The following is a 27,861-nucleotide window of genomic DNA, read 5'->3' as shown; positions in this document are numbered from 1 at the left end:
TCAAGTGTATGTTTTTATTTTTTAATGGAACATAAACTCCTTTAGAAAAAACATTCATCTGGATGATAACACCCATAGAAAAAAACACCAATCTCATGTTCTTTTTTTTTTTTAATTTGGCATTTGTTATTTGCATTTATATTAAAGCAAAGTGCATCTTTCTTATTTTTTTCTTGTTTATATACATTGCACAATACATAAATAATGATGCTTATAAAACGTCTTTATATTTACAAGTAATAATATATTTATATATAACATAAAATACATTTTTTCTTTAATAAATCTCAGGGGTTTTTTAAGAAGTCCTTTTTTTTTTTTCCTGTGTTTTATTTCCAAAGCACTACAATGCTAAAGTTCCAATGAGAATGCTCTCTTGTTCATTTAAACCTTTATATTTAGAAAAATAGCTTATGTTAAGGTCTAAACATGCTCATTGAGCTAAGAACAGTGTAAAAGTATCATACTCGTGTATGAATTCAAGAAGAAATGAAAGCACAACTGCATTTCCAGATAGGATGGTACCGGGATAACCTGATCTAAGCAGGTTACAACAGACCAACAATTGTGAACACTTTTTCTTTCGTTTCCCCATTTGTTTTTCATTTGTTTTGTTGGTTTTGTTTTGTTTTGTTTTAGGCTTAGGCTTCTGTCGCTTCGCATCTCAGCTCAAATTATAAAGTACAGGCCATGCACGAGGCTTCTCTGCTGTCGTTTTCTCCCCTTGCATCAATCCATGACCACGACAAAAAAAGCAGTGGAAGGATGAACACAGTGACAAGACGTGAACCCAGCAACAAGAAAAATAAAATAAAAATTAAAAGGGTGGATAAAGAAAGACCTGGTTGGGAAGGTTTTACACCATCCTTCAGCGGCAACGTGGGGTTAGCACCGCTGGGGAAGGGGTCTCGGTCTCACTGTCACTGGGGATGGCTGGCAGCAAGGGGAAGGTGGTGCGTAAAAAATACAGGTATCTTGTTGTTTTATCTAAGAGAAGGAGCTGTAACATATAGCAAGTGGCTTCCAAATGCATCGATCACATAGGATAATCCTTTCAGAGGCATGAAATAATTATCGTATGCGATCCACCCCCCCGCACCCTCCTCCCTGCCTTCTGAGTTATTGGTCATTCACACTTTCAAAAAATAGAGATATTTATCAAAATACCCAAGGCAAAAAAAAATCTTTCCATAAGCTATTTCTCAAAATGGGGCGGGGGGGAACAAACAAAACAAAACAAAAACAAAAAGTTTGCATGAAAAGCAAGCACTCAGAAGGAAATAATAGCAGCAAAGTAGTATAAATGTCATGAGTCCACTCTGTCTCGAGTCATCGGTTATTAAAAATAACCTCCAACCAGCACGGGCAACTGCTGATAAACTGTCTCGTGTAGCACTGGCCCCAGCCTTTCACAAAGCTGATCTGAACAGTAAATCCGGTCCATGGTTGCTGCATGAACTCATGGTCGTTGGGTCTCTGCAAGCTGTACGCCTTCTCGTAGTCAAAAGCCTTGATGGAAAAACCTGGAAACACTTTGTGAACCAGCAACGTCCTGGAGTCAGGGTTGTCCAGTGTGGCCGACTTGATGAAGATGGGGTAACTGCTGCGGTTGTACACCCACACGCCGTCCACTTCCTTGGTGAGCTGGATGCCATAGCCGATCTTGCTGCGGACCTTCTGCACCAGTTGGCTTTTGTTGTCCGAGTTGAGCTGTCCGAGGCAGAAACCATTCCCCTGAGGTAGATCATAGAAGATATCCAGGGAGGGCTCTTGGACAGAGTACAGCCGACCCACACGCGTCTTCTCTTCCCAGTATGCCACCACGCACCAGTGTGACCGATCCCCCGGCTCCTGAAGAACTTGAGAATCTACAGAACAGGAGAAAAAAAGGAAAAAAAGGAGAAATTGAGCACGGGAGCGGGGTGGGGGTGGAGTGGGGTGGGTGTGTAATACAACCCAAAAGCAACGCAATGCTGGCAGGTCCTTGCCTGCCCATGTCTTCATGATGCTCTCCATGCACATACCAACGCCCACAGCACATCCACTGTTTCCGAAAGCCATGCATTAAGGCCACTATTAAGACCATTTAAGTTGACCCAGGTTTGGGGGATTCCCATGCTGCTTCAGTGCCTAGGCTCTGGTTGGAGTTATGGGTCCTAAATCACCAGGTCCACCTTCAGAAGTGGCTTGAGACCCACCAGCAGCACAGCCATCCCTCACCCAAACCATCACTAGGACCACCTTCAGTGCCAACAGGAGAGATGAGATGCTCCAGCCAGCTGCATCCAGCAAGACCAAACACCCTAAAACCCCTTATTTGCACCCATCAGACGATGGATACATTTCCATAAATAACTATCTACTGTGCACAGACGTTGAAAAAAAAAAAGAGGTGCTGCTAAGAAAAGCACACTGATGGTCACCTCATGGGACCAGAGGGGACAAGGACTCGTCTGCTCTAGTTCATGGGGCTTTTCCCTGCCTGTAGGCAGAGCCTGGGTGATGGAGAGGATAGAGACATGGATGAAGCCCCAGCACACAGGAAGTGCCATCAGATGGTGGCAGGGTGGGGACCAGAAATCTCGCACTTGTTAACAAAAATGGCCTTTTAAAAAAACTCCAGAAAACCCAGAAATTTGTTCCCGAAGCCCTTCTTCCGATTCCCTTCTTCCGATTCCCTTGCCCATAGCTACCCTGTGCAAGCAGCGAAGATACAACATAGGAGGAAAAAGCAAGTGGGGGACTGAGAAACTTGAAAAAGCCCCTTTTCCTGACCGAGGATCCCTAGCAGCCCAGCGCTGCTCAGTGGGTAATTCCTTCCAGCCTCTGTAAGCGTGTTAAGACCTGGGAACCATTCATCTCTGTAACTGTATTTAAAAAAAATATTTTTTTTTTTTAAAAATCAAGCTGGGAACGCGAGTCAGTGAATGTGATCGAAATAATGCCCTGCACCACAGGAGCAGCTATGGGACCGGGGATGGTGGGTGACCCAGCACCCCAAAGCTCTCCCTGCGTCACCTTAGCAGCCCCCTAAACCCCCCAGTGTGAGCGATGGCAGCGGCACACTGGCTGCCTTGTTTTCTCTATTTCTTGCTATTAATAAGCCCGTTTCCCCAGCGCAGGCATTTTTCTCCTGTCTCCGAGTTGTGCTTCAAGCCCTGCACTGTGCTTTTAAAAATAAAAAAAAGCCCAGCCACACACTTTTAATTTCCTCATTTCTATGCCAGCGAGGAAAATATTTCTCCAGTTGCTGGAGGCAGCTACTAAAAATGGGCCTGACTGCGTACACCCTAAAATAGGGACCCTCGCCCCTGGGTGAAACCAGGGCGGGGGGTTCTGGCGGCAGGGGGGCGATCACCGGGAAAGCATCCGTCGAGGTGTGCCCCGGTTTGTCCTTCCACCTCCCCTTTTCGGTGCCGCCCAAGACTTTGCTGCGGATAACTTTATATCCTGTTGAGACTTGGCACAGTGCGAGGGACCGAGGCGGGATGGGGTGGGCGGCTGGGGTTACTCCCCCTCTAACCCAAATGGGGTGCCCCCCACCCAAGGGTGCACCCAGCAGGGCAAGAAACACCCCCAGGATGGCGTTTCCCCCGCCTGCCTGGGAGACTGGGGAATTTGGGGGGGATGCCCCTGGATCCGGGGGGGATGCTCCTGGATCCATCCCCATCTCGACCACCCATCGCCCCCCTCCGTCGCACCCTCCCCGACGACTGCCTGCCAGCGATGCTCAGAGCTTCTTGGTTTTTGTTTTACAGCAGTTGAGGGAATTTTGGAGCAACAGCCATTGAACTCTGCTGAAATTCCTATAGGTTTTTATTTATTTGAACATAAAAGCATCCCTTTCAGGAGGAGGCGGGGGAAAAAAGACTTTTTCACCTGATATTTGTGCTTGCATTAGTGAAGACCACTTAACAAATAGCTCATTGCCACTTACAAAGAGTTATTTAACTGCCAGCGCATTAAAAAAAAAAACCTTAAAAAAGGAAAAAAAAAAAAAAAAGAAAACTGCCTTGGCTATGAATGAACAGACCTTTATGGAGGGCTGGAAGTTCATGAATGAATCCCACTAGGTTTTTCAATGACATGGGGTGACCAGACCTCAAGGACAAGTCTTAGGTAATCCGGGATATTTTTTTTAAGGAGCCAATGCCAGCACACAGTATAAATATGCCAGAGCCTCTTCCGTTTGCGGGATTCGGCTGTTGACTGGATGTCTAGTCAAAAAGCCATGAGAATATAAGGGCTGAGCTCGGATAAACAGGATCAGGCCTCCTTGCCAGCCGCCACCAAAGCTGCTTTTCACAGTTGTTGGGACCCCGGCGGAGCCTCCCCGCTCCCACCCACCTCCCTGATTCTGGCATCCGCTGGGAAAAGGGGTGGGAAAAGCCGGTGGCATCACTTGGGCAGTGGAGGCAGGAGAGGAGGCTGCAGGAGAGGAGGAAAAAATGATGCAGAGATGCTTCCTACGGGGATGGAGATTTTTTCCCCAAAAGGCTTTTTTGGTGGCAATGACCATGGGTCTGGGCAAATGAAGCAAATAGGTGGATTTTGCCCAAAACACCACGCTGGGTGCATCTGGACCCACCATCCAACTCCCGTCTCCACCTGCCGCAAACCCACACAAAAACCCAGATCCCGGGAAATTCACAGCCACATCACCCTCAATGTGTCCTCATGTGTGACAGCCCAGAAATGGCTGAGAAATGCTTTGGGATTCTTGTTTTAAGTTAAAAGCATAGTTTTTACGAGCTCCTCGGAGCAAACACATCCCTTTCTAAATGCCTGGAAAACTCCCAGCAAACTGGGAGCATTCCCATATTCCAGCAAACAATGATAATGTTTAATGCTATAAACATCCATGCTATTATTTTGTTATTAAGCATTGCTCCATTTGCTGCTATCATTGGTTTATTATTATTTTCCATGGTTTGCATTACAGCCTGCCTAGGGGCTCCATCAGGCTCCCCCCAGTGCATTGTGCAAGCTTATTGGGGGGGAAAAAAAAAAAAAGGAAAAAAAAAGAAAAAAAAACCAAACTGAAAATAAAGCAAGTCTGCCCTCAGGAATTTAGAGATTAGTCGTATTGATCACTTATATTTGGGTCTACGGAGAACAGGCATCCGAAGCAGAGCACACTTCTGCATGAAGGGAAATTAAGGCAATAGTTTGATACCCCAAAATCTTTGGGGTAACATTTTTTGGAAGTTTGGTGTGGATGGTGATGAAGACGGCAATGCCCCAGCACAACCACATTATTCAGCATCACATTCCCACGGAAAAACTCATATTTTTTCCATATTTTTACACCCTTCTGAAGGGCTGCCCTGACTTTTACCGGTGCATCCCTTGGAGAGGAAGGAGTGTCCTCCACAAAAGCATAATCCCAGCTACGTCCCAACACACCAACCAGCGTAAGAAGCTGTGAGGTTTCTCAGCACCTGCCCTGACCCTTGCAAACATCAAGTCCTGCCCAAAACTGCTCAGTTAAAGGCCACAGCCAGGATTTCTCCAGCTTCAGGTGTGCACACACTGCCTGTGGGCTCGGGGCATCATCCTGCTCCGGGGAGGGATGCTGCAGAAAATGCTATATCCACACAGAAATCCTGGAGGATGGGACACCAGAGCAATAACCCAAACAAATTAAAAACTGCTGAAACCAAGGAGGTCCAGATGAAGGTGGGTATGGGAGATTCACCCCATGGAAACACCCAAGTTTATCAGTAATGGGCCCACGTTTGGTTCTCTCAAGCTGTGGCAGGAAGACTCACATCTCGCATTACTTGGAAGCGGCAGAAAATTTCTGGTGCGGCTTTTCTCCTCAACACGTGAACACTTTTAAGATGATGAAACCATGTTATCTGTACTTGTTCTTTCCGAGCTCCAGCAGTTTTATTAGGAGTTTGGGAAGAAAAAGTTCTTTTTTCATTCAGGAAGAACCAAAACATTTCAGCAAAACTGAATTTAAAAAAAAAAACCCAACCAAAACAAATCAATGCAGCTCCTGGCCAGCTTTCGGATGTCAGCCTTGTCCCGGCGCCAAGTTCATGAACGTAGAGGGGAGGTGGGCTGGGATCTTTTGTTTTGCTTTGTTTTGTTTTGACATAGCTAAAGGTTTTCCTGTAATCAACCGACCTCTAAAGAAAACAGCAAGTTTAGCACACACTGAGCTATCTCACCCACTGGGACTACTCCCATCTGATCAAGTCAAGAGCTATCTATCTAAATTGTCACTGATATCTGCAAAAATAACAACTCATCACTGAAAACGGGAATACAACTCCGTTCCTGATTAGGTTTTTAAATGCCTGTAAATGGATCTTTCCTCAGTGACATCAGGATTAGACACAAATTAAATTATCCAACTGTACAAGTGTTTCAAACTACGTATTTATAGGTTTTTTTATATATATATTTATAGATTTTTTTTTTTTTAAGAGCAGCTTTGACCCAAAGCATCTTCTCATGCTCTTCCTAAACTTCTCATCATCACACCCCTTCCTCTCCCTCCTTCCTCTGAGATCCCTGGGGCTGGATTTCCCACCAAACATCAACCCTGACGAAATACTCACCATGGCATCATCTACCCTGAACTGCTAACAAAAGTCTCCTCATTTTCATAGAATCATAGAATGGTTTGGGTTGGAAGGGACCTTTAAAGGTCATCTAGTCCAACCCCCCCTGCAATGAGCAGGGACATCTTCAACTAGATCAGGTTGCTCAGGTTTTGTGGTACCTTCACCTGGGCCACTTGCGGAGGTGAGGCTGCACGCACAACCAATAACCCAATACGAATGGCTAAAAGGCAACAGATAAATCCATGTAGATGCCCACCAAGAAGTCACAGCACCAAAAGGAGATTGGTTTATGGACCTTTCCTAGAAGGACCAGGACCCAGACGTGAGCTCCTGGGGCAGCAAGGAGACCCGCAGGGGTGGTGAGATCCCTGCCTGGCTTCCCAGGAGGCAGCTTTCTGCTGGAAAACAAGCAATGTGGGCACCACTGATGAGCAGATGAACCTATGGTCCTTCCTCCTTTATCCGTCAGCACACGCAGAGGGCATCTGTGCTTAAAAAAAATTGGCTGGACTGGTGTCAGCACATGTTGTCTGGCCAGGGCCAAGGCTGAGACCAAGCTCAGAGCGTCTCGCACCCGGTAATCTCTCTTGGCTGACCTTAAGCGGCATTTGCGAGCCCAGGGCAGAGACATGCCCCCCATCTTCTCCTGCTCGTCGAGACGCAAGAGATGGAGACACAAACCCCAGAGCTTTTTATGGGTTTCTGCATGCTCTTCTTGAGGGTCCTCAGGGCAGCTCAGGGCACTCCAGTTGCAGTTTTGCCCCCCGTGTTACTGGCAAGTGCTGTTTTTGCAGGATCTCATGAAATACACACCCCCTGAACTCTTACTCAAGTGAACAGGCCATTACATCAAGGTGAGGAGAACACCGAGCATGACGTGCAACCACACAGCTCATCAAAGCAAAGAAAAACAGGCACCAAAAAGGGAAATTTTACTTCCTTTCTAGTCTCTCGGGTAATTTACAGGCTACTTGGGTGGGGGAACAAACAAAAAAAAAACCCAAGAAAAATCCTTCAAAGCCAGATTTCCAGGTATGCTTTGCAAAAGCAAAGAAAAAAAATCCAAATTAAAGGATATATCCTGCTGCAGAAAAGGGTCTTTGTGCCTTTAACAGAGTTTGTGGGCAGCCTGGAGACACCACCCACAGCAACGTTTGCCCCAAACCTTTTATATCTCCCTGCACACAAGGGCTAGACAGCTTCAGCTTCCTCACACACACCCCAGCTTTTGATGGCTGGGATGATTTCTGAAAGGCTAATTTAGAGGATGGTCACGTGTTAAGCTCCTGTTGTTTGCAGAGAAAATAAACCCTTACCTACTGCAGGGATGCCACCGCCCAAGGTGGCCCGTGGTCCCTCCACCGTGCCAACACAAGAGCCCCCAAAGAGCTGGGACAGTCGGTCACGTCAACACATACTTAGGGAGCCCTTAATCTGTGGATTATTGACACGATAGACCATAACATCTCTTTAGGAGCCATTACAGCCCATCGTGTCAGTAGGTACTTATGGAGTCCTTAATCCACGGATTGACAGGCTAGACCATAAATTTGTGTCTATGTCTAATTAGGCAGCTCTTATTACTCAACATATACAGTAGTCATGCAGGCTAAAGAGCCTTAAGATTATTTCGTTAATTTATTAACAAGTTGTCCACCCAATCACTTAAATGGCTCCTTGCTCCTAGCAAAATAAATCGCCCTTGCTTGAAAATAAATGTCCACCTGAGTTTTCCCCCAAGACTTCGGTTTGCTGAAGTTTTCTAAGGGCTGGTATCCAGAAGCCGAGATGTTGCCAACAGATTTGAAACCTTGCAAGTCTGATGGGGACACAGAGGATAAAATCTGGCAGAAGCCATCAGGGGAAGAAGTCTGGAATTTCCTGATATTTGTAACTAGGGCTTTGGTTCAGACTCACGCTAGCAGCAACCTACGAGGTTGGGAGTGCTCTGCGCAGTCCCCTGGTGACCCAACCAAGAGCTTCCATCACCTTCACCATGGCTGGGAAACCCGCTTGTGAAATCAGGACAAAAACGAGGTCGGGTTAGATGGTGGGTAGAGATGACTGATCCCTGAGGACATCCCCTAAGGTTCCCACCCCAACTTGGTGGTGCCTTGAGTCAACCTTCTCCCAGTCTGGAACCCAGCCCTGACCTTTGAGGGTTAATTCAGGGATGGGACACAAAAGCAAGAAAACAAACCCAGAAAGGGTCCCTGCAATCATGGTGTTGCAGACCTAAAAATCCTCAAGAGCGGGCACCAGTATGGCAAATGCCAAGGCTGGCCCAGGAGGGATGTCCAAGCTTGAAAAATATAGGGTGATCAATATATACATGTGAAGGAAGCCCAGCTCCCTGATGTCCCCTGCATCGAAGGATGGCAAAGAAAGAACCAAAGTGAAACTGCTGAGTTCATGGAGTCCACCAAACCAGAAATTTGATTCATAAACATCCTATTAGTCACTGCTACTGTCTGATTACAGTGATTAATCAATTACCACGGCTAAAAATGACTCAAGAAGAGAAGAAGCTTTTTTTTGTGACATTTTCTTTAAAAGCCAAGCAAGGCTGCAACTACAAGGGGGAAAAAAAAAAAATACACAGGCACACACCAAAAATGCCTGTCTCCAGCGGTTACAGAGGAGCCAGCTGACTCGTTTCCTCCATACCAGGCTTCAGGCCTCATCAGCCATGCAAATTATAGAGTACCGTGCTGTCTGAAGGCTGAATTTCGACTCGGCTCAGAGAAAAGCCTTAGAGGAAGGGTGGGGATGAAGAAGCCAGCCAAATCCATTCATAATATTTACAGTAAATGGGCCTCTTTGCTGTTGTTTAGTATACAGTCAGTCTAATTATTTTTGAAGTTTTAATTTAAAGAACGTTCTTTATCTGCCTCTCCTTCTGCACCCCTCAAAGGTGTGGGAAAACTTTTCCCTTGTTTCAAAAAAGTAGTAGGACAGGAATCCCTGCCCCAAGCTCTAACCCAGCGGTTGGGTGGGACAAAGGGATGCTTCAAGAGGAGAGACCCTTCCAGAGGGGTGCTGCCAACATCCATGGGGTTTTTAAGACCCCCAGGCCACCCAGATAGGCACGAGGGCATGCAGGTCCACATGGAAAACCCCCAGAAATCCTATTTTTGCTGCATGTGTCCCTGTTGCTGTTCTCCTGTGCTCGGGGGGATGTCCTGGGAGGACTTTCTGGCTCAGGAGGTGTTGCAGGATGGTCCACAGCCCTGTGCACCCTCCCACCTCCTCCCCTGCCTTGATAGCAACCCAGAATAATAGCATTTTAATGACAATCAGCCAAGAGGCTCCTCTGGAAAACACAGGAAGCCCAAGCCAGCATTCATGAGATGCTGCCATGCGACCACCAAGGGACTCGGGGTTGGTACCAGCCCCAGCTCCCGGAGATGAGCAAACACTTCCATGCTTCGTCCTCAGCAGCTACCAAGACACACCTCTTCTCTGCCCATACCCAACCCAGATCTCAACCAGAAACCTTCTGAGAAGGAGAAACCAGCGCACAAAGGGCTCCTGACTTACAATGACACACATCAGAGCTGAGGATAAGCTTGCCAAAATATCTCTCCCAGCTTGGGTTGTGCCGGAGGCTCCCGTGACAGCATCCTGCCCATTACCTTTCCAGTGCGGGGATAAATCACCGACGCAGATGCTGAAGCCACCAGAGGCCACCAGGCCATGCCAGCCCCAGGGTCACAGCCCCCCTCAATGCAGCCACTGAGCTCGGTTTTAGAGGATGAAGACCTTAAAACGCTTTTGCAATTAAAAATAAAGCTCCACTGTTGCAAAGGGGGGACGTCGCCTGGTACCTGGTGATGCCCCTGGGAGGGCAGGGATACAGCCCCCAGGAAAGCCACAGCTCTCCACTGACAACATGTAGCTATGTGGGTTACACGTTAAAAACCTTGTAAAGACCTTAATAAAAACTGAAGCAGAGCAGTCTAGGATTTCCAAACGGATACCTAATACCCAGATGTGTGTTAGGATTTTTTTTTCCCCTAACTGCATTCCATGCACACTCACGGCATTGCTGCCGCTCTTGTTTCAATACCAAAAAAAAAGCCTCTCCCCACAGCACACCGACCTAGAATTCTCCCCAAAGACTGAAAACAGACGTAAATATGTGTTAACCCCCTCCTCCCCCCAAGACCACCCCCCAGCTCCCTTTCCCAGAGCAGCATCCCTTGCAGGGATGTAAATCTATGGAAAAAGCAGGGTTGGAACAAAAGTCCTTTTCACACCCATCGTGCCCCGCTCCATAACAATTATGAAAACTGTTTAGTTGGGCTGGCATTTGGAGCATTTACTGTATTCCTGCCAATAAATTCCAGTCCTGGATCCGATGGAAAAGGCTCCCCCCCTCTCCCCTCCTTCCCTTGCCTTCATTCCTCCTGGCTTTCTTTACAACCTAATACCTTGTCGACACAGGGCCAGGGCCTACTTAGGGGGAAAAAAAAACACCCAGCGCCAGACTGGAGACAGCATGCAGACTGAAAAAGTTAATCATTACTTCTGTCTGCCTTCATAATCTAATCATGCCTATTCCTAAGAGCAGGCGGCGAAGCATGCTCGCGTACAGGCAGGGTCGCCGCCCAGGGACGGATGGACCAACAGACGGACAGCATCAGCCCCTACCCAGGTAGGGGGCAAGCAAGGGATGGACGGACGGATGGCATTTGGATGGAGTTCACAAGCCTGGCTATGCACACACCCCTCCCCTCGCCTCTCACTTTACTCTGGATTAATAATGCTTAGCAATTATAGAGAATATTACATTCATTAAGTAATTAACCCTCCCGGCGCTCCGGCAGAGTTGGCACCCCCCTTTCGCAGACGGAGGCCGGCAGAGGTTTGCCCCGGGCTATAAAATGGGACAGGTCGGCAGCACCCGGATTAAAAAAAAAAAAACAAACCAAAAAGCTGCTTGTGCTCATCCCACCTCGCTTTTGGTGGTAGCGGCAGAGCCATGTCCCAGGCAGGGACCGTGCCACAGCCGGGGTGGCATCACCAACACCCAGCAGCATCCTCCCACAGGGGGCAAAGCCCAGGGGATTTCAGCATCACCGAGACCCAGCAGCATCCTCCCATGGGGGAAAAGCCCAGGGGATTTGGGGCTCGGCACCACCACTCAGCAAACCCAGTACCATACCAGCTGCTCCAGAAAATAACCTTGGTGCAACATCTCAGGTGTGTCAAGGCTTCGTGCTCGACACCCGGGATACATTTTCCATGCTCAGCTGTGACAAAGCACAGGAAAACTACAGGCCTCCATGTATGAAGATTTATGGGTTTGTTCCTTATAATGAGCTAAAAAGTCTCAGCCCAGCTTCCAAAGAAAATGAATTCATTAGTTCAAACGCAGTGATGTAACTGCAGGCTCCTAACTCCTTTTCCAAATAAAACTCCTGTTATTTGATTCCTGCTCGAAGGATGATTTTATGGAGTTATTTACTCCATCCGCTCTGTCCAGGAAGGTACCGCCAGAGTGCAGCCGCGGGATCACCGGCAGCTGTCCCACATGGGCAAGCAGCACCCCATCTCACTGTTTAATTTCTCAACTATTTTGCTATTTTCCCTGCTTTTCCACTCAAAACCTCACCTTGCACACCAACATGCAAACAGACACACAACTCCTCCAGTATTATTTTGCATCACCCGCCGTGGAGGGAGCTCCCCCTCGGTGGCAATGCCTGGCAATTTTTAGCATCTATAACTTCAACGCATTGGTTTCCATCACCGAAAATCACTGGTGCCAACTTCACTGGTTGTAAAAGCAAAGGATGTTTGAACCTTCGCCACCTTCCCAACACCCGAGTTTCTCCGATGCAAAGCCAGCTCTTATTGATGCAGCACTGGTGGCTCTACAAACAAAATCTATTCAACCTATATAATTTTTTTTTTCAACCTATATATATAGGTTGGATATATTCAACATATTCATTATATATTCATTATATTTGATATATCAAAATTATCAAATATATCAATTTTGATATATCAAGTATAATGAATATATAATGAATATGTTGAATATATTCAACCTATATATACACTATATATAATTCAATATATATAGAATATGTGCAATATATTGAATATACTCAATATATAATCAATATATTGAATATATTCAACCTACATATATATATAACTTATATATATTCAACCTCTCTCTATATATATAACTGTCCATAGCCTCGTTTATTACATACACATATAGGTACGTATTCGCAATGATGCTCCGAAGGCTAACAGCCTGAGCGCTTCTGAGTTACTCATTTAATGGAGAAATCTGCTTCTCCACCTGCCCAGGTATTCAGGGAAAAGCCGGGAAAGCCCACGGCAGCCAGGACTTCACCCCAAAGATGGCTCACCAAGACCCAGCACCCCACCAGGCATCTTACTTCATCCCCAAGGATGAGGAAGGACCACAGAGCTGGGTACCCACCATCGCACATGGAAGAGCATCACTGAGAGCATCACCAGATCTCCTGCAACCACCCCATAGTGCTTTGGCGTTGCCGGCACAACCCAACCGGGGAGCTGAAGCCGGGAGGTTTTTTACGCAGCGAGGTTAAAAGGGTAGAGAAGGGCTGAGCCAGCTCTTACAGGGTGGTTGTTTTTTTTTTTCCCCCTTGCAAGTTAAAACCAAGATAATGACACTGGGTGGGGACCAATTTGAAGGGCTGAGCAGCCAAACCAAAATTAGTCTCCCAGCCAAGAGCTTCCTAGGCCTCACAGTTTGGGGAAGGAAGCTGAGAAAAGGCATGAAAAAAAAAAAAGATTCCTCAGGAAGCTCAAGCATCACGCTCAAGCAAAGGTGACCCTGCTCATCAAATATTTTTCAACATAATAAAAATAAAAGTACTGGAGCAGCCTCCCTCGGAAAAGCGGGGCCCATGGAATGGGTTTTTTTCTCCTTTTCTCTCTCATCCTCCCCCAGCACTTTCTTTCCTTTCACTAATAACTATGTTTTCTTGTATTTTTTTTTCTTGGCTCTTTCCTCATAAAAGACTGATGTAATTTCCTGTCTTGTCCCAATGTTTCCTGTTAATTAACAGGGTGAAAGTTATCATCACGTATTTAAATAGCTACCCAAAAGAGGGGAGGGGAAAAAAAACAAGGGAAAAAGAAAAAAGAAAATAAAAAAGAAAGGGGAGAGAAGGGCTGTCTGTTAGCAAACACCACGTCACATCCCCAATAGCACAAAACCCCCTGGAAAAAGCTTTTTGGACCCGACAGCTTGAGCCCATCAGCAAAGAGACCCCCCCAAGGGCGGCTCCCGCGGCAGGTCTGTGCATGGGGGATGCAAGCCCCCACCCCCACTGGATGGGGATGGAAAATCCCTGCAATGCTTGCCCAGAAAAGCTCTTTTATTGCATTAAAAAAGGAAGAGAAGAGAAGAGAAGAGAAGAGAAGAGAAGAGAAGAGAAGAGAAGAGAAGAGAAGAGAAGAGAAGAGAAGAGAAGAGAAGAGAAGAGAAGAGAAGAGAAGAGAAGAGAAGAGAAGAGAAGAGAAGAGAAGAGAAGAGAAAAGAGGAATAAAAGAATAAAATAAAAATAAAATAAAATAATAATAAACTGCAGAGAAAGGCAGCCTGCAACACTCAAGATGCTGCTTTTATCAAAAGAACTTAAAAAATTAAAAAAAAAAAAAAAAACAACCAAGGGGCTAATCCAAAGCCAGTGGGCGGAAATCCTGCGAGATGCAGAGCTCCTTCCCTTCCCTGACCTCAGCCCCACACAGGATCAGGCTGCTCGTGCCCTCCCATTCCTCAACAGCAGCCGTGACGCAGCCGGTACCCCAGCGGCACCGGAGCCAAGCCGGCGGCCTCGGCACGTCAACGGGGGGTGAAAACAAAGCGATTTAGGCAAAAAGCGAGGGTGGTTAGAACAGAGACTGTGCCTCAGCGGTTAATAATATCTCAGCGCTGAAAATAAACTGGAAAGGAAGCTCCTTTGTGACAGTAGGCAGGCGGCCAGGCTGCGGCATGGGTCATTCAAGCCGGCCGGGGACGGCGGTGGGGCTGGCACCCACCCGCGCCTGGCCCCGGCCAGCACCCGCCGCCCAGCCCATCACCCTCCTAAAGCACCCGGTCAGGGCTGGGGGGGCCTCCATAGCCCCCATTTTTCCCTGTGCACCCTAAAATGGGGTGTACCCCGTTTTAACCCAGCATCGAGGTTTACGGTCTTGGCCGCCGCGGTTAGAAATAGGCATCTCCCCATGCCGGCGGCAGGGAAATGCATGTGGTTAATGTTACTGGTTCCTCTAGTGTAAGTGATACCCGCTGGCAGACAGCAGGGATGGAAACGATGCAGCCCACATCCCTGCCAGCCCGGGGCTGCTCCTCTACGAGTGTTTTTGTCCCATAGAGTTTTAAATGTCCCCAGTGATCAAGTTGCCGGTGCTCATCGGGACATCTTTTGGGAGCAGAGCACCATTTGAATCCCTCCCTGGCACCCTAACTTCCAAAATTCACCTTTTTGTCCTTGTTCCTCCCCTAAAAAGCACCAGGTTGTAGGATAAAACCCGAGTGGTCCCCATCATGGTCCCCACCATGAAGGACTCGCTGGTGGTGGGGTCTTCTGCATTTTGTCAACTGCTCTCAAGGCACCATTTGGTTGGGAAATCCAGCGGCACCCAGAAAAATGAATTTAATAGAGCTGTACAGGGATGGATTGAAACACTCAGCTTTTATTGGGGGAGCACCTCTGTCATCATTTTTTTTTAAACCCATCCTAGAAGGGTATCTAGGAAAGGATCAAAAGGCTCTAGAGCACTTAGAAGTAATTATTAAATGGGTCCCATTTGCTTTGGAGGGATTTTAATTAGGCAAGAGCCAGGAGCTGGGAGGAGGATGGCCCCAGCATCCCCGCAGCAGCACGGGGGTATCCCAGCCGTCTCCCCAGGGGGGTCCCCACTTGGCGAGATCCCCCTTAAAAAATACCCCCACGGGGCCAAAGGAGCCGGAGCGGGTGGCCAAGCCAAGAGCCCCGGGGTCGGTGCCAAGCGCCGGCTCCCTCCTCCCTGCCAGCCATGGTCAGATGATGTGCGAGGCAAGCTGGGAGGCTCCTAGTCTGGCAGGCAGCCTGTTCTGCTCCAGAGGCTCCAGTGCTGTCATCTTGGCGTTAACCCCTGATAACCTTGTCCTTTCAGGACGGGAGGGTGGTTTTTAGGTAAGCCGGGAGGAGGGGGGGGTGTCGTGTCTCCAACGAGGCTGGAAAGTAAAGGGTGCAACGCCCTGCGGTGCTCAAAGCAAATTAAAAAAATATTAAAAGGACATATGCTCAAAAATAAACCAAGAATAAGTTACTTTAAAAAAAAAAAATTCCCAAGCAATTGTTTATCCCCGGGACAAATACACAAGCCTAGTTCCACAGGAAGATGTCTCAATTTCAGATTATAATAGGATGCCAATTTGTAAATAAAGGAATTTCACAGGAGGTTATAAACTCTGTATGAGGAGGAGGTGGAAGGAGGGGCGAATGGGAAAACACAGGCAGGACTCTGCCGGAGAAACCGCGCAGGATCCTGTTTACATGGGCGGGGGGAGCGATGGGGAGCCACTTCGAGGGGTGAATAGCTCCAGATTTGGACAAGGTGCTTCTTCCCTGGCGAGCAGATACCAGTGGGGATCAGAGGCATAGTGAAACATTCCCGGCCTGCCCGCAATTTCAGAATGAAATATCACTCAGCCAAGCGGTCCCTTAAAGCAGATGAGGTCCCACCGCCGGGAGAGCCAGGGCAGGGAGCGATGCTGATGCTTCTGCAGCCTCCAGAGATCTTTTCCCGTCTTTTCAGTGCAGAGGAGTTGGGAGGGAGAAACTGAGGCTGCACTTGCTCCAGAAGAGCCTTGTGGGTCTCCCAGCCTCAAGCCTTGCAGAGCCTTGGTCCAGCGCCCACCAAGCATGATCACTCAATGCTCACTGGCTCCAGGAGACCCTGGGGTGGTTCCACAGTCAGGGCAAGTCAACAGGATTGAGCTGAAATCTGGGTAAACTCTTAGGTTTGGTATTTCATGAATAACCCCCATAAATAAAAAAGCAGCAGAGGTGGCGAGGACACAAGCCAGCTCATCTTGCTTTCCTTCTATGATGGGCTTCTTGGAGAGCTTCGCTTTGCCAGCAGATCCAGCACCATTCATCTGTCCTTCAGGAGAGCCACCTTCTCGCCCACCATGGGCACCACAACCTTCCATAAGCCAAGAGCCACAACCCCATGCCACACATGGGCCAAGAGGGAGATGTCTGGGCCTGGGTGGAGAGCATCCCATGGAGACACAGCACCAACACCATAAAGCACCATCAGCTCACTTCTACCCTTAGAGCAGAGCCCCTCCATGGGTCGTATGGGAATTCAGCTCCCACCGATCAGATGCCACCAGACCACAGGCCGGCCACCTCCAGGCTCACCAAGCATGGCTTTGCTTGTTTGAAAGAACAGTCATCACCAAACACATCTGCTGGGAACGAGTCAGCTCAAAATAAAGAAAAAACACCCTCTGCCTGCTATTTACAGAAATTACTTTTATCTCCAATGGGATATTTTTGCTTTCTTCTTTAACCATCTTGAGGATACAAAGGGTCTGGACTGGTAATACCTGAGCACAACCATCTCAGTGGGAGACACCATAAGCAAGGAGTCCTGACCTACCCACAGAGTGACCACTGAAAAATAAAGATACAAGAAAATAACTAAAGGCAAGAACATGGAAGCAAGAGCCAGCACCTCAGGGGAGCGAGGCGTGAATCAGCTGGAGAAGGGGATGGCTGGGGAAGAAACAACGGAGGCGGGATGAGAAGAGGACAGCAGCACGGCATGAAGGACTACCCAACATTGCACTCCTGGGCCAGGAAGAACGGAAAGCGGAAGGAGGGAAAGAGCGGCTCGGATCGGTTATTGCAAGGGGAAACACTCCCCATACATCCCCCCGGCCGCGCCGCTCCCCCTCCCACATCCTGCCAGCGCCTCTGGTATCCATCAATGAAACTGCCTTCAGCCTCCAGAAGGAGATTGCGACTCCGGCGGTGGCCGGACCTGAGACTCCTCATCATCAAAGGATCCTCATGGAGAGCTGCAAGGGCGCTCACTTCCATGCCCTTTTTAATGCTCCTCTTGCCATCATCCTCTCAATCCCCCCATGCGGTTTCCCTGCCAGAGTAGCTGTGAACCCCAGGCTGGCCCCATTCCCAAATTCTCGCTGCCGAGAGCTATCTGCCTCACTAAATCCTGCCTTTCCAGCCTCCAGACATTAGGGCAGGTCTACTGACTTTGAACACCACTACTACACCAGCAGCCACTGCCCATCACTGGTGGCCAAAGCCTATGGTGCTATAGGAACCCACCACCACCATCCACCCATGATGTCTTCTTCCTCAGCCTCCTGCTCCAGCTTCCAAATCTACCAAAATTAGGGTTTTTTTTGCTTTTCTTAAAGCCGTCCTTTCATCAAGGAACCGCAAATCCAGCCCAGACAGCCCTGGTCTGGAGGGGATGAGGGATGCTGGATCCTCCACCCAGCATCACCGATTCCCATCTGCCCAAACTTAGATAAGACCAAGCCAGTGTTCCCCATGTACCCTGCCAATAACTCATTAAAGCCCTATTCAAATACACCCTTCTGCTAACTAAAATATGCGGGGGGGGTAGAAAAAAGGAGAAAGTGAGTTTTTGGAGGATTGCTGCAAAGTGCGTTTATTTTCCTTTCTCGACTGGGTCTCTCCAGTTGGGAATTTTCAGTGCTGCACTTCTGCACGCAGAAGGGAGATGCCAATAAATCAGAGCAAATTCAAAACAAATGCTCTTTCACGTGGAGGCATTAGGCTTTGTTTCAGGGCTTGGGTAGCTAACCGTATCCCTTCATGAGTCAACTCTCCTATCAGCTCCTCATTAAACTAAATGGCTACAATTACATTTGGGGAGGAAAGAAGAGCGGTTAATGATTGTAAAAGGTTCTGTTTCCAGGCTTGGGGGGGGAACCTTTGATAAGGAAGAGAAAAAAAAATCCAATCCAATGAAATAATAAAAATATAATAAAATAAGTTTAAAAATGCATTTTCAGGAGGAAACGTGCTTTCTTTTGGGGAGGAGGCTCTATTAAGGAGCTGGGGCTCCCCTTCCCGCAGCCCTTCGGGAGGCACCGGGAATGAGTCATGTTATTTCCTGCAGCCCAAGCCCCCACCTCTCGCCTTCCCTTTGGGAGCAGAGCAGCCAGATGAGATGTTATCAATAGGCTGAACCTTACAGAAAGCCCCCTTTTAAAAGCGAGTACTTCCTCTGCTTATTTCATGTGGTATCCTGTGGAACTGAACTCTCTCCTCCCCTCCGCAATGGGTGTATTTCAGGAGGAAAAAGGAAAAAGAAAAAAAAAAAAAAAAAGATCTAACAACATCGTTATTGTGTTGGTTTGCTTCTTGTCTTTTTTCTTTTTACAGTCTCTTTTTTTTCCTTCCCTAAAGCTATAGGCTCCAATAGCAAAAAATAAAGACAAATCCAACAGTCTTCTGCATTAAAAAAAAAAAGCAGCGACAAGTTTCTCTGTTCCCTCTCCCCCTCTGTTTGATTAATTCTCATTAGGGCCTTTGAACAAACAATATGCTCCCCTCTCAAATAACAGACAGGGTATATATTACACCCAAAGAAAAACAAACAAGGCTCACTTAAAGACATCCACACCGAATGCAATTCCTGGAGATAGGCGGGGCAGATGCACGCGCGTGTGGCCGCTGCTGACCTATTTCTGAAATTCCAGTTTCAGGGCGATGAATAAAATGGAGACATCCCCACAAAGGAAAGCACCTTCAAACATCAGCTAGTACATGCAGGTACATGGTTTCAGACACTTTAATCCTGGTAGAGACAGAGGCCAGCCACAGAGTTGGCTGGTCCGGGCTGGGAGATGAGGTGCTGGAGACATCACACCTTGGAAAAGGTGTTGTGAGTTGGACTAGATGACCTTTAAAGGTCCCTCCCAATCCAAACCATTCTAGGATTCTATGAAAAGCCCAAGAGGGGTGGGGAAACCACCTTCCGAACCCCCATCCCATAATGGCACCTGGAGGCTGAAGGAGATGGCAAACAGGAAAATGAGGGAAAAAATAGAATACCTCAAGTTGGAAGGGACCCATAAAGATTATCGAGTCCAAAATCCCCCTGCAACGTCTTCTGCAAAAAACGGGGTCACCTTTCCTCCCCGAACACCACGAGCCTCACGCATGAGATGTGGGATGCTGGTTACCCTACCAGGAGCAAAGCCCAAGCACGGCTCTCATCCCAGAGACAAGAGGCGCCACCACCAAGTCAAGGAGAGCTTGACGCCGAATCCTTCTGGAAGGCATAACCACACGTGCTCTGATAATCCATGCATCCAAACGAACAGGTGGTCAACATCACTTTGTCTTCCCCAACACGCCTCTTCCTGCCTCACTCCAAAAATGAATGGAGCGTAAGGCCGGAATTCAAAGGAAATATGGGCTTTTGGGAATGGAGAACCTCGCCTGGGATTTCAACACATCCTCTGCATGAGAGGTACATGGCTTCTACTGAAATGAAACCTAATTCCCCCTTCGAGCACGCCTTTCTCAATGACTCACATCCCCAAAACTCCCCAGCATCACTTCACCTTCCGTCAGGACCCTTGGTCAACGCAACCTGTGGCCAAAATCAAAGGCAACAAGAGATGTCTTACCTGAAAGCCCCCCAGGGGCTAGACAATTAGTTCCCCCTGTTTCAGTGGAGGAAGGCACAGAGTCTGGACAATCTGCTGGAGCAGAGGAAAAGAAGAAAAAAAAAAAATCAGTATGTAAGCGGTTCTTCGCAGGCTCCCAGCATCGCCGTAAGCAGAACACACATTCCAAAGGGTTTAGCAGGAAGCAATTACTAATTGTCCGCACAGAGACGGTAGTTCATCAAGAAGCATCCACCCTAACTTGTCACCTCAATCAAGGCTGTGCGCTGCGCTTCATCACCAGCCAACGCCGATTATAGAGTGGCAAAAATTACAGACTGGCTGCCACCTCTCTGGCCAAGTCACTGGGTAATGAGATCAAGGTTGTCGTCATTCTGATGTAAGCGAGCTCCCAAAAATGCTTAAATCATGGCTTTACACACCCAATTTAGTCAACACCTGTAACTCGCCGAAATGGGAACTGAAAGGGCAATGTCTCATCGCCGCCCTTCTGTGGCAAACAGTCTATCTTTGCGTTCCCCTGCTCAATTTTTGTCACCGCCAGCTGTTGGCAGATCTTACACCCTGCCGTCACCTCCTGGGACAGGCGGGCAACTGGATCTACTCCTCCATGCACCATCCAAGTGCAAGGGCAGGGTAAGATCGGCCGCCCCGTTAGAGGTTTCTCCGGAGGCATTCGAGCTCAGGGTTTGGACCATTCCGTCCCAAGCCCGCTCCTCCAGGTGACAACAGCCAGGAGCCAACAACAATCCCCTGGTCCTACAGGCAAACTCCAGCTTTTCGGTCACTACCATGGGGGAGACAAGCTCAAGGACACTCCATGCCTGAGAAGATCCATGAAGTTCACACAACCTTCTGGTCCTCAGCAGGTTCTTGGGGACTTTGGGTTTCATCAAATTTGGGCTCCCTAATGACATGATTTTGCTCATGGCTGCATCTCAAAGCTAGGGCCACCACCAGGAGAGCTGAGATAATCTTCTCCCTACTGATAAGTCATTTTTCCAGATTTCATCCCTGAAATCCCAGTGAAAAAGAAATTCCTGTCTGCATAACCTCATTTTATCAGAGTAAAGTAGAAGCCCTAACAGGAATATACAGTTTAACAGGATATACTTAATCAAACCAAAAACAATAGGGGAGACAGGAAATAGACTTACTTGTGAAATACTGTATATGATACACTCTCTAAATGACTTGTCGTGCTTTCTATGCTTTAAAGAAATATGCTTTTTCTTTTTTTAACCCTTTCTAGTCCAGACAGAAGATTCCTCATGCCCCTTCCCTGAGATGCCATCAACTGCTTGGGCTATAGATGCTTTCTGAACACAGGCTGGACCGCCCTGCCCCGCACTGGGCTCCATCTGCCCCCAGTTACAGCTCCCTGATGAGGCCATGTGGGATAAAGGACATAATTTGCCTTTTCCATGTTGTCTTACTCTAGGCATCATACGTGAGCAGGTCCTCTGTTAGCACACACTGGACAGGATGGCAGAAGAGAATCCTATCACAACTTAAAATACATAACCCTAGCAATGGGGTGATGCTGGCGTTACGGCAGCGCTGCTCTGGTTTGACTCCGAATCCATTTGCCACTTGGCATTTCTGCACTGAGGCCGAGAACAAGGACAGCCTCAGAGCGTCCCTGAACAGCTGGACCACTCCCTGATCCACACCGTCCACCAAAGGAAAGCCCAAGTGGGCTTTCATGACTTCTTTAGAGCTGTCAACTCCCTTCCTGTGTCCCATCATCCAACAGTCAGTTCCCTTCATCAATTATCCTCTGAAGTCTCTTCAGAGGACACAGAGCTGATGCTCCTCAACTCTAGACCAACCAGGATGGTCAGGTGTAGGCTAAGCCCGAAAGCAGGACCCTCCTGGGCTCTCTGCTCTACATGTGGCTGGTTTCATCCTGGCACTCTTCCCACCACCCACAGATCTGCCAAGGGCTCTCGCTAGTAGGGGGTACTCAGGCTTGTTTTATTTTCGAACCAGAGAGGTCATAGGATCAGAGGTAGGATCAAGCCAACTGCATGTGAATCTCCTCCCAAAACTGCCTTCCCACAATATAAAACCATCACGGAGACATACAATTATTCCTGGTGGCTACCAGCCCAACCTTGCAAGGTGCCGAATAGTTCCTGGAAGCTGCCAAACCTCCAACTCCCCTGAAAGTCGATGCCACAGGAGGGTATTTGGCTCTGCAGCAACATCTCAGTGGGTTTCCTGCACTCTCATACTCCAGCACCACCATGACCGGCCACCCAGGAGCACGATGGACACAGCCACTTGCAGCCCCTTGTCCCACTCAATGATGGGCCAAAACATCTGCTTGAATGATTTGGGGGCACCACTATCCATCTTCCTTCCAACACAGCCGCAAGTGGCAGCTCCTGCAGGGATATCAGGCATGCTGAGCTCCCACATGCCTCCAGGATTGCAGGGTGAGCCCAGCCCCATGCAAGCCACCGTCACCCATCCCTGCAACTATCCCGTGTAAGGAAGAGGGAAAGTCCTCTCCTTGATGAACGATGTCTTACAGCCTTCCTGGTCTTAAGCCTCCTGGTCTTACAGCCTTCCCGCAGGTAACCCGCCTGTCAAGGGCAGATCTTTCTGCTCTACGGCGAGTGCACAAATACCAGATCTATTCTGTCACCACACAGCCTGATGTGGCATTTCACTGCCTGCAGCAGAACCCCAGCTCCCTGTCCATCCCTGCTTTCCTCCCACCAGCAACACAGCCTGTCTCAGCCTCCATCACCTCCAAAAAAAAAATGTAATCCCCATCATAATGGTTTTAAACTAAAAGAGGGTAGACTCAGACTAGATACAAGGAAGAAATTCTTTACGATGAGGGTGGTGAAACACTGGAACAGGTTGCCCAGAGAGGTGGTAGATGCCCCATCCCTGGAAACATTCAAGGTCAGGTTGGATGGGGCTCTGAGCAACCTGATCTGGTTAAAGATGTCCCTGCTCATTGCCGGGGGGTTGGACTAGATGACCTTTAAAGGTCCCTTCCAACCCAAACCATTCAATGATTCTATGATCACGGGCACTGGCAACTGCTGACAGAGCCTGTGCCGGTCCAGGTATTCCTGTCTGCCTGTCCATACAAAGCACTTACAAGACATAGCACTAAATACTTAAATATTTTTATTACCGCTACCATGCTTGATGAAAAAGCAGAAGTTTCTTGCTGGATGCACATTCCCAGCTCCACTAGCAGATGCAGTTGCCCCAGTCTAAATGGAGGGACCATTCCCACCCAAGGTCCCAGGGTAGAAGATGGCTCACGTGCATCAGCCAGGTAAAAGGCTTCACACCTTCCCATTGTCATCTACTGTCCCTCTTCCATCTAGCCAGCCCATGGCGAGTAATCCTCAACATACGGCTGGGAAAATGCTGCAGGAGATGGCACCGATGCTGGGACGGGAAACCCTTGGTCCCTCCACAGAGGAAATGCTGAGAAACCCTGAGCTTGCAAAACCCACCTGCAACAACAGACTTCCAGGCTCCGCTTGTGCCTGTCGCAGCCCCGTTAGTCAGAGTTCAGCTGCCAAATGGATTTTTCTTTTAAAAAGGAAAAAAAGGAGGACTTTTTGGTGAGTAACCCAGTTGTTTCTGCATTTCCGATGGGCAGCGTTAATCACTTCCTATTGGCCAATAGGAATAACTCTTCCTTTCAAAATGGCACATTCGTGTTCTGTGGCTTTTCTGTTTACACACATTTTGCTACCTTATGTCAACACTTGCTAATGAATACATATATCACTCAGCTAACTGAAAATGAGGTCCTGGCAGAGGCAGATTGGATGTTTAAACCCTGCTAATAGATTTATCCTAACATCTTTACAGGAAACCGAAGGCAAGCTTTAACCCTTCTCTCCTGCAGCTCCGAATCCCTTTGCATCCCGTGCCAGGATCATCATTGGGTAGAAACAAAGGCAATAAAGGCAGAAATATAAACTTTGGGGGGAGCATTCCCCAGCAGGGATGCAGTTGAAACGATGCCAATCTCACCCAAACCCACAAAACTTTGTGACCCAGCAGACCCTCAGAGTCTATTATGGAACAACCCTTCTGCATCCCAGCACGTGCTGGGGATATTTAGCCTACTCCTGGGATGTCTCTTTCATTCATGAGCCTTTATCTCCTGTTTTTTCAGGCTGAGGCAAAGTATTTCGTGCTTTGCAACCCAATTGTTTGTTAAACACCTTTGCTTATTTCCACAAGGCATATAAAAAGAGTTATTCGTGTTTCTTAGAGGGGAAAAAACAACAGTCCAGCCCACGAGGGAGTAGTGGGCAGGATGGGACCCCACAACGGTACCCAATGTGTCCAAAGCAACCTCAAGTTTGGGGTTTCTTCTAGTCCCAAGAAACTGAAGAGCAGCAATTTTACAGAAACTGCTCTTTTGGCCAAAAAAAAAAAAAACCAAAAACCCCTGATACTGGTCTTCAGAAATACATCTGTCTTTGCCTCCCTGCACCGCCGTGCCTCTCCTGCCTGCTGTGACCAAGGGGCATGACCACAGAGACCACCGTGCTCCAGCCAACACTCCAGATCCACTAATCCTCGGGGAGCCAGGAGCTGCTCCTCCCCGAGCACCCCGTTTCTGATTCTCCCCACCTCTCCTCCTTCTTCCAGCCTGATTTATCTCACACCCGGCGAGCTCACTGCCAACCAAGAGTTTATGCAGACAACTGCAAAAGAGCTGGTGCCAGCCTCAAATGGGCTTCTCCCCTGGCACCCTGACATTCAATTACAAGCAACAGGCATGCAGAACAGTGCTAAAAAAAAAATAAAATGAGAACCAAGTAACTTTTCAACCCCCCTTTCCTCATTTTTTCAACCTGACAAGGCAGGATTAGGCTCCCTTCAAACACAGAAAGATTTCTACCAACTCCATTTGTCAAGTCTCACTGGGATTCCCAGACATCAGGGAGATGCTAGCCTGAGCTGTGCTGGATCCCAACCGAAATCCCTACAAATTCACTCAGGGGCACGGGAGCAAGCAGCACCACTGCCATTTACAACTGGAGCCCATGGTTTTCCTGGCTTTCCAAGTGACTTGAGCAGCGAAGGCCTGTGCTGCATTGCAATCCCTCCTAAAGTTTCCTGCCAGAGTTTTAAAATCCTACTTTGTGCAGAGGGTGTCTTAGATAAATTATATGTTAATTCTTCCAGGGGTATCAGAAGGCACAGAAGCATGCAAGCAGCCCAAAAGCGAAATGCATCGCGGCGTGACAAAAGCAGGAGACATTTCCCCTGAGAAAGGGGCTGCTTTCCCTTTTTTATCTGCAGTCTGCATTGAAAAAGTCCACTTACCAGTTGGTTTGAGAAAATCCATTGGATATCTGGAGTAGGGTGGAGGGGGAGACTCTGGAATTAGAAAAGTACAGAGAAAATAAAGGCTGAACCATGAGAAAGGAAAAAAAAAAGAAAAAAGATAGGAACTTATGATAACAGTAGCATTCTTTTAGCAAAACTGTTTGTCTTAGCTCTGGGGGTTGGAGGCAGGGCAGCGAGGCGGTGACTGCCTTGATATTTAGCTGTCAGATAAACAAAAGGGGCCGTCTGGCGCCAGTCTCCCTGCTATCTGCCGCTCGGGCTGTCTGATCGGGGCCTCCTTGGCTCGGCGGAGCCGCGGCAGCGCCGGGGCCGACCGGCCGCGCCAGGCGGCCCCTAATCCCCCGGCACCGCGCGGGGACGGCGGGGAGGCAGCGCCGCCCGCCGCGGCCCCCGGGGGCGCCGGGGGAGGGGGGAGGTCTCACTCCCTCCCCCAAATAAAAAAAAATATATATAAAACACGGGACCGCAAAGGTTATTTTGTTGTGGGGGGGGGGGGGTTTCCCCTCTGAAAAAAAAAGTTCAGTGGGCAGGGAGCCGAGCAGGGCTGCATCCTCTGCATCCCCATCCCCGTCGCCCCCCGCTCCCCCCCCGCCGCCTACCTAGCTCGCAGAGCCGGCTGAGGTGGTGCGGGTTGCAGCAGACGAGCTCGGGGTGAGCCTTGCCGTAGGATTCACAGCAACATAACCGCTTCACTTCGGAGCAGTGGCGGAGGTCGGGCCAGCGGAACACCTTGCAGAGCAGCACCGGCAGTGGGTACCAGTACTGGCCCAACCGTGAGTCGGCCTTGGCGGGCAGCAGCAGGCAGGGGGTCCGCGCCGCGCCGCGGGACTCCACGGCGTGCAGCAACCCCTCCAGCTGCCGCTCCTTCAACCGCTTCAGCACGGCGTGGGTCAGCGCCTTCAGTTCCGCCTCCGCGCCCGCGGACGCCCGGCCGCCGCGGCCCGCCTTGCCCGGGCAGCACCCGCGCCCCCCGCCACAGACATGCGCCCGGGCCTCGGCCGCCGCCGCCGCGCCGGGTTCGCCCGCCGCCGCCTCCTCCTCCTCCTCGCCGCCGGGCGCACGGCTCCGCCAAAGCCGCCGAACGAGCACCGAGCGTTTGGTCCTGAACATGCGGGACGAGAGGAGGGGCCCCCGGCTACAAAACGGGCATGTCGTCCGCCGCGCATGAAGGGGCCGGGAGCCGAGACGCGGCGGCGGGCAGCGGCAGGCGGCGGGCGGCGGGGGGAAGGCGGCGGCGGCGGCGGCGGGGCCGAGGCGGGCTGTGGCATGCGCCAGTCTCCGCGCTGGGGCCGCGGGTCCCGCCGCCTCCCGCGGGGGGTTGCGCCGGCCCGCGCCTCTGCCCGCTGCGGAAAACGAAAAAATAAATAAAAATAAAAAATTAAAGGGGGGAGGAAAAAAAAAGGGGGGGTGAGCCGCTGCTCGCTCTGGCTTTGCCCAAAAAAGAAAAGAAAAATAAAAAGCCCGTCTACAGTCTGCGGCGCATCGCGCTGGAGGAGGCGGGCTGAGCTTGCCGGCGCCGCGCCACCCTGCGCGGCTGCGGAGCGCGGCTGGAGCCGCGGGGGATCCTCGGCCTCCTGGGGGCCGCAGCTCCCATCGACCCGTAAGTGCTGGGGAGGGGGGAAGAGACGGGATTGATGCGACGCAGGGCAGAATCAAAAGATAAAAATAAAAAAGCAAGACAAAATGATGCCTATTTAAAAAAATTAAAAATTTTGAAAACCCAAAACACCAACCCTAAGATTTGGACGTCGGAATCGGTTTAAGCATTTGTCACAAAAGAGAAGAACAAGCGCATCCAGAGTGTTGTATCCCTTTTTAAAGCCCAGGTCGTCCTGATGCGGGATTTGGGGTTTTTTTTTTCTCCTTCTTCCCAAAGGTTTTAATCCACACACACACACACACGGAGTCTTGATCCGGCTGCTACGAAAAGAAAGAAAGAAAAAATAAAAAACAAGTGGGGCTGTGTCCCCTCCTTCCCCAGAAGCGTGCTGCCGGCGGGGGAGAGCCGGGCTGCTCGCCCCCCGCTCCGCGCCCCTCCGCGCCGGGGCCGCTGTCAGCCGCCGCCTCTCCCGGCGCTGCTTACATGGGTGCGGGGCAGCCCGCCGGCGACCCTCTCCGTGCTGCCGGCGCGTCTGGCTCGGTGGTTTGGTTTTTTTCCTCCTCTCTCCTCCTTCCTGCCTACCTTCCCCTCCTCCTCCTCCTCCTCCTCCTCCTCCTCCTTTCTCGGGG

At 49.3% G+C, this 27,861-nt stretch overlaps 1 protein-coding gene across 5 annotated transcripts; it reads right to left on the bottom strand.

The window, feature by feature from the left end:
- SMAD7 (SMAD family member 7) lies at positions 1-27,829 on the bottom strand. 5 transcript variants are annotated; one of them, XM_072858675.1, is made up of 6 exons: positions 27,716-27,828; positions 27,366-27,552; positions 26,232-26,975; positions 25,609-25,662; positions 20,284-20,358; positions 1-1,868 (listed from the first exon to the last, which is right to left on the bottom strand). In XM_072858675.1, the coding sequence occupies exons 3-6, from the start codon at positions 26,740-26,742 to the stop codon at positions 1,330-1,332; spliced, it is 1,179 nt and encodes a 392-aa protein (XP_072714776.1). In that variant the 5' UTR covers positions 26,743-26,975; positions 27,366-27,552; positions 27,716-27,828; the 3' UTR covers positions 1-1,329. The 5 variants fall into 5 exon arrangements, with proteins under 5 accessions (XP_072714776.1, XP_072714777.1, XP_072714778.1 ...); XM_072858676.1 differs by having other exon boundaries at positions 20,284-20,355; XM_072858677.1 differs by lacking the exon at positions 20,284-20,358 and having other exon boundaries at positions 27,716-27,829.
- Positions 27,830-27,861: the final 32 nt, after the last annotated feature.

The sequence above is a fragment of the Ciconia boyciana genome, chromosome 4 (assembly GCF_034638445.1).
Source record: "Ciconia boyciana chromosome 4, ASM3463844v1, whole genome shotgun sequence".
Classification (NCBI taxonomy): domain Eukaryota; kingdom Metazoa; phylum Chordata; class Aves; order Ciconiiformes; family Ciconiidae; genus Ciconia; species Ciconia boyciana.
The sequence above is the reverse complement of the archived record's forward strand: the minus strand, read 5'-3'. Positions and strand labels throughout refer to the sequence as shown.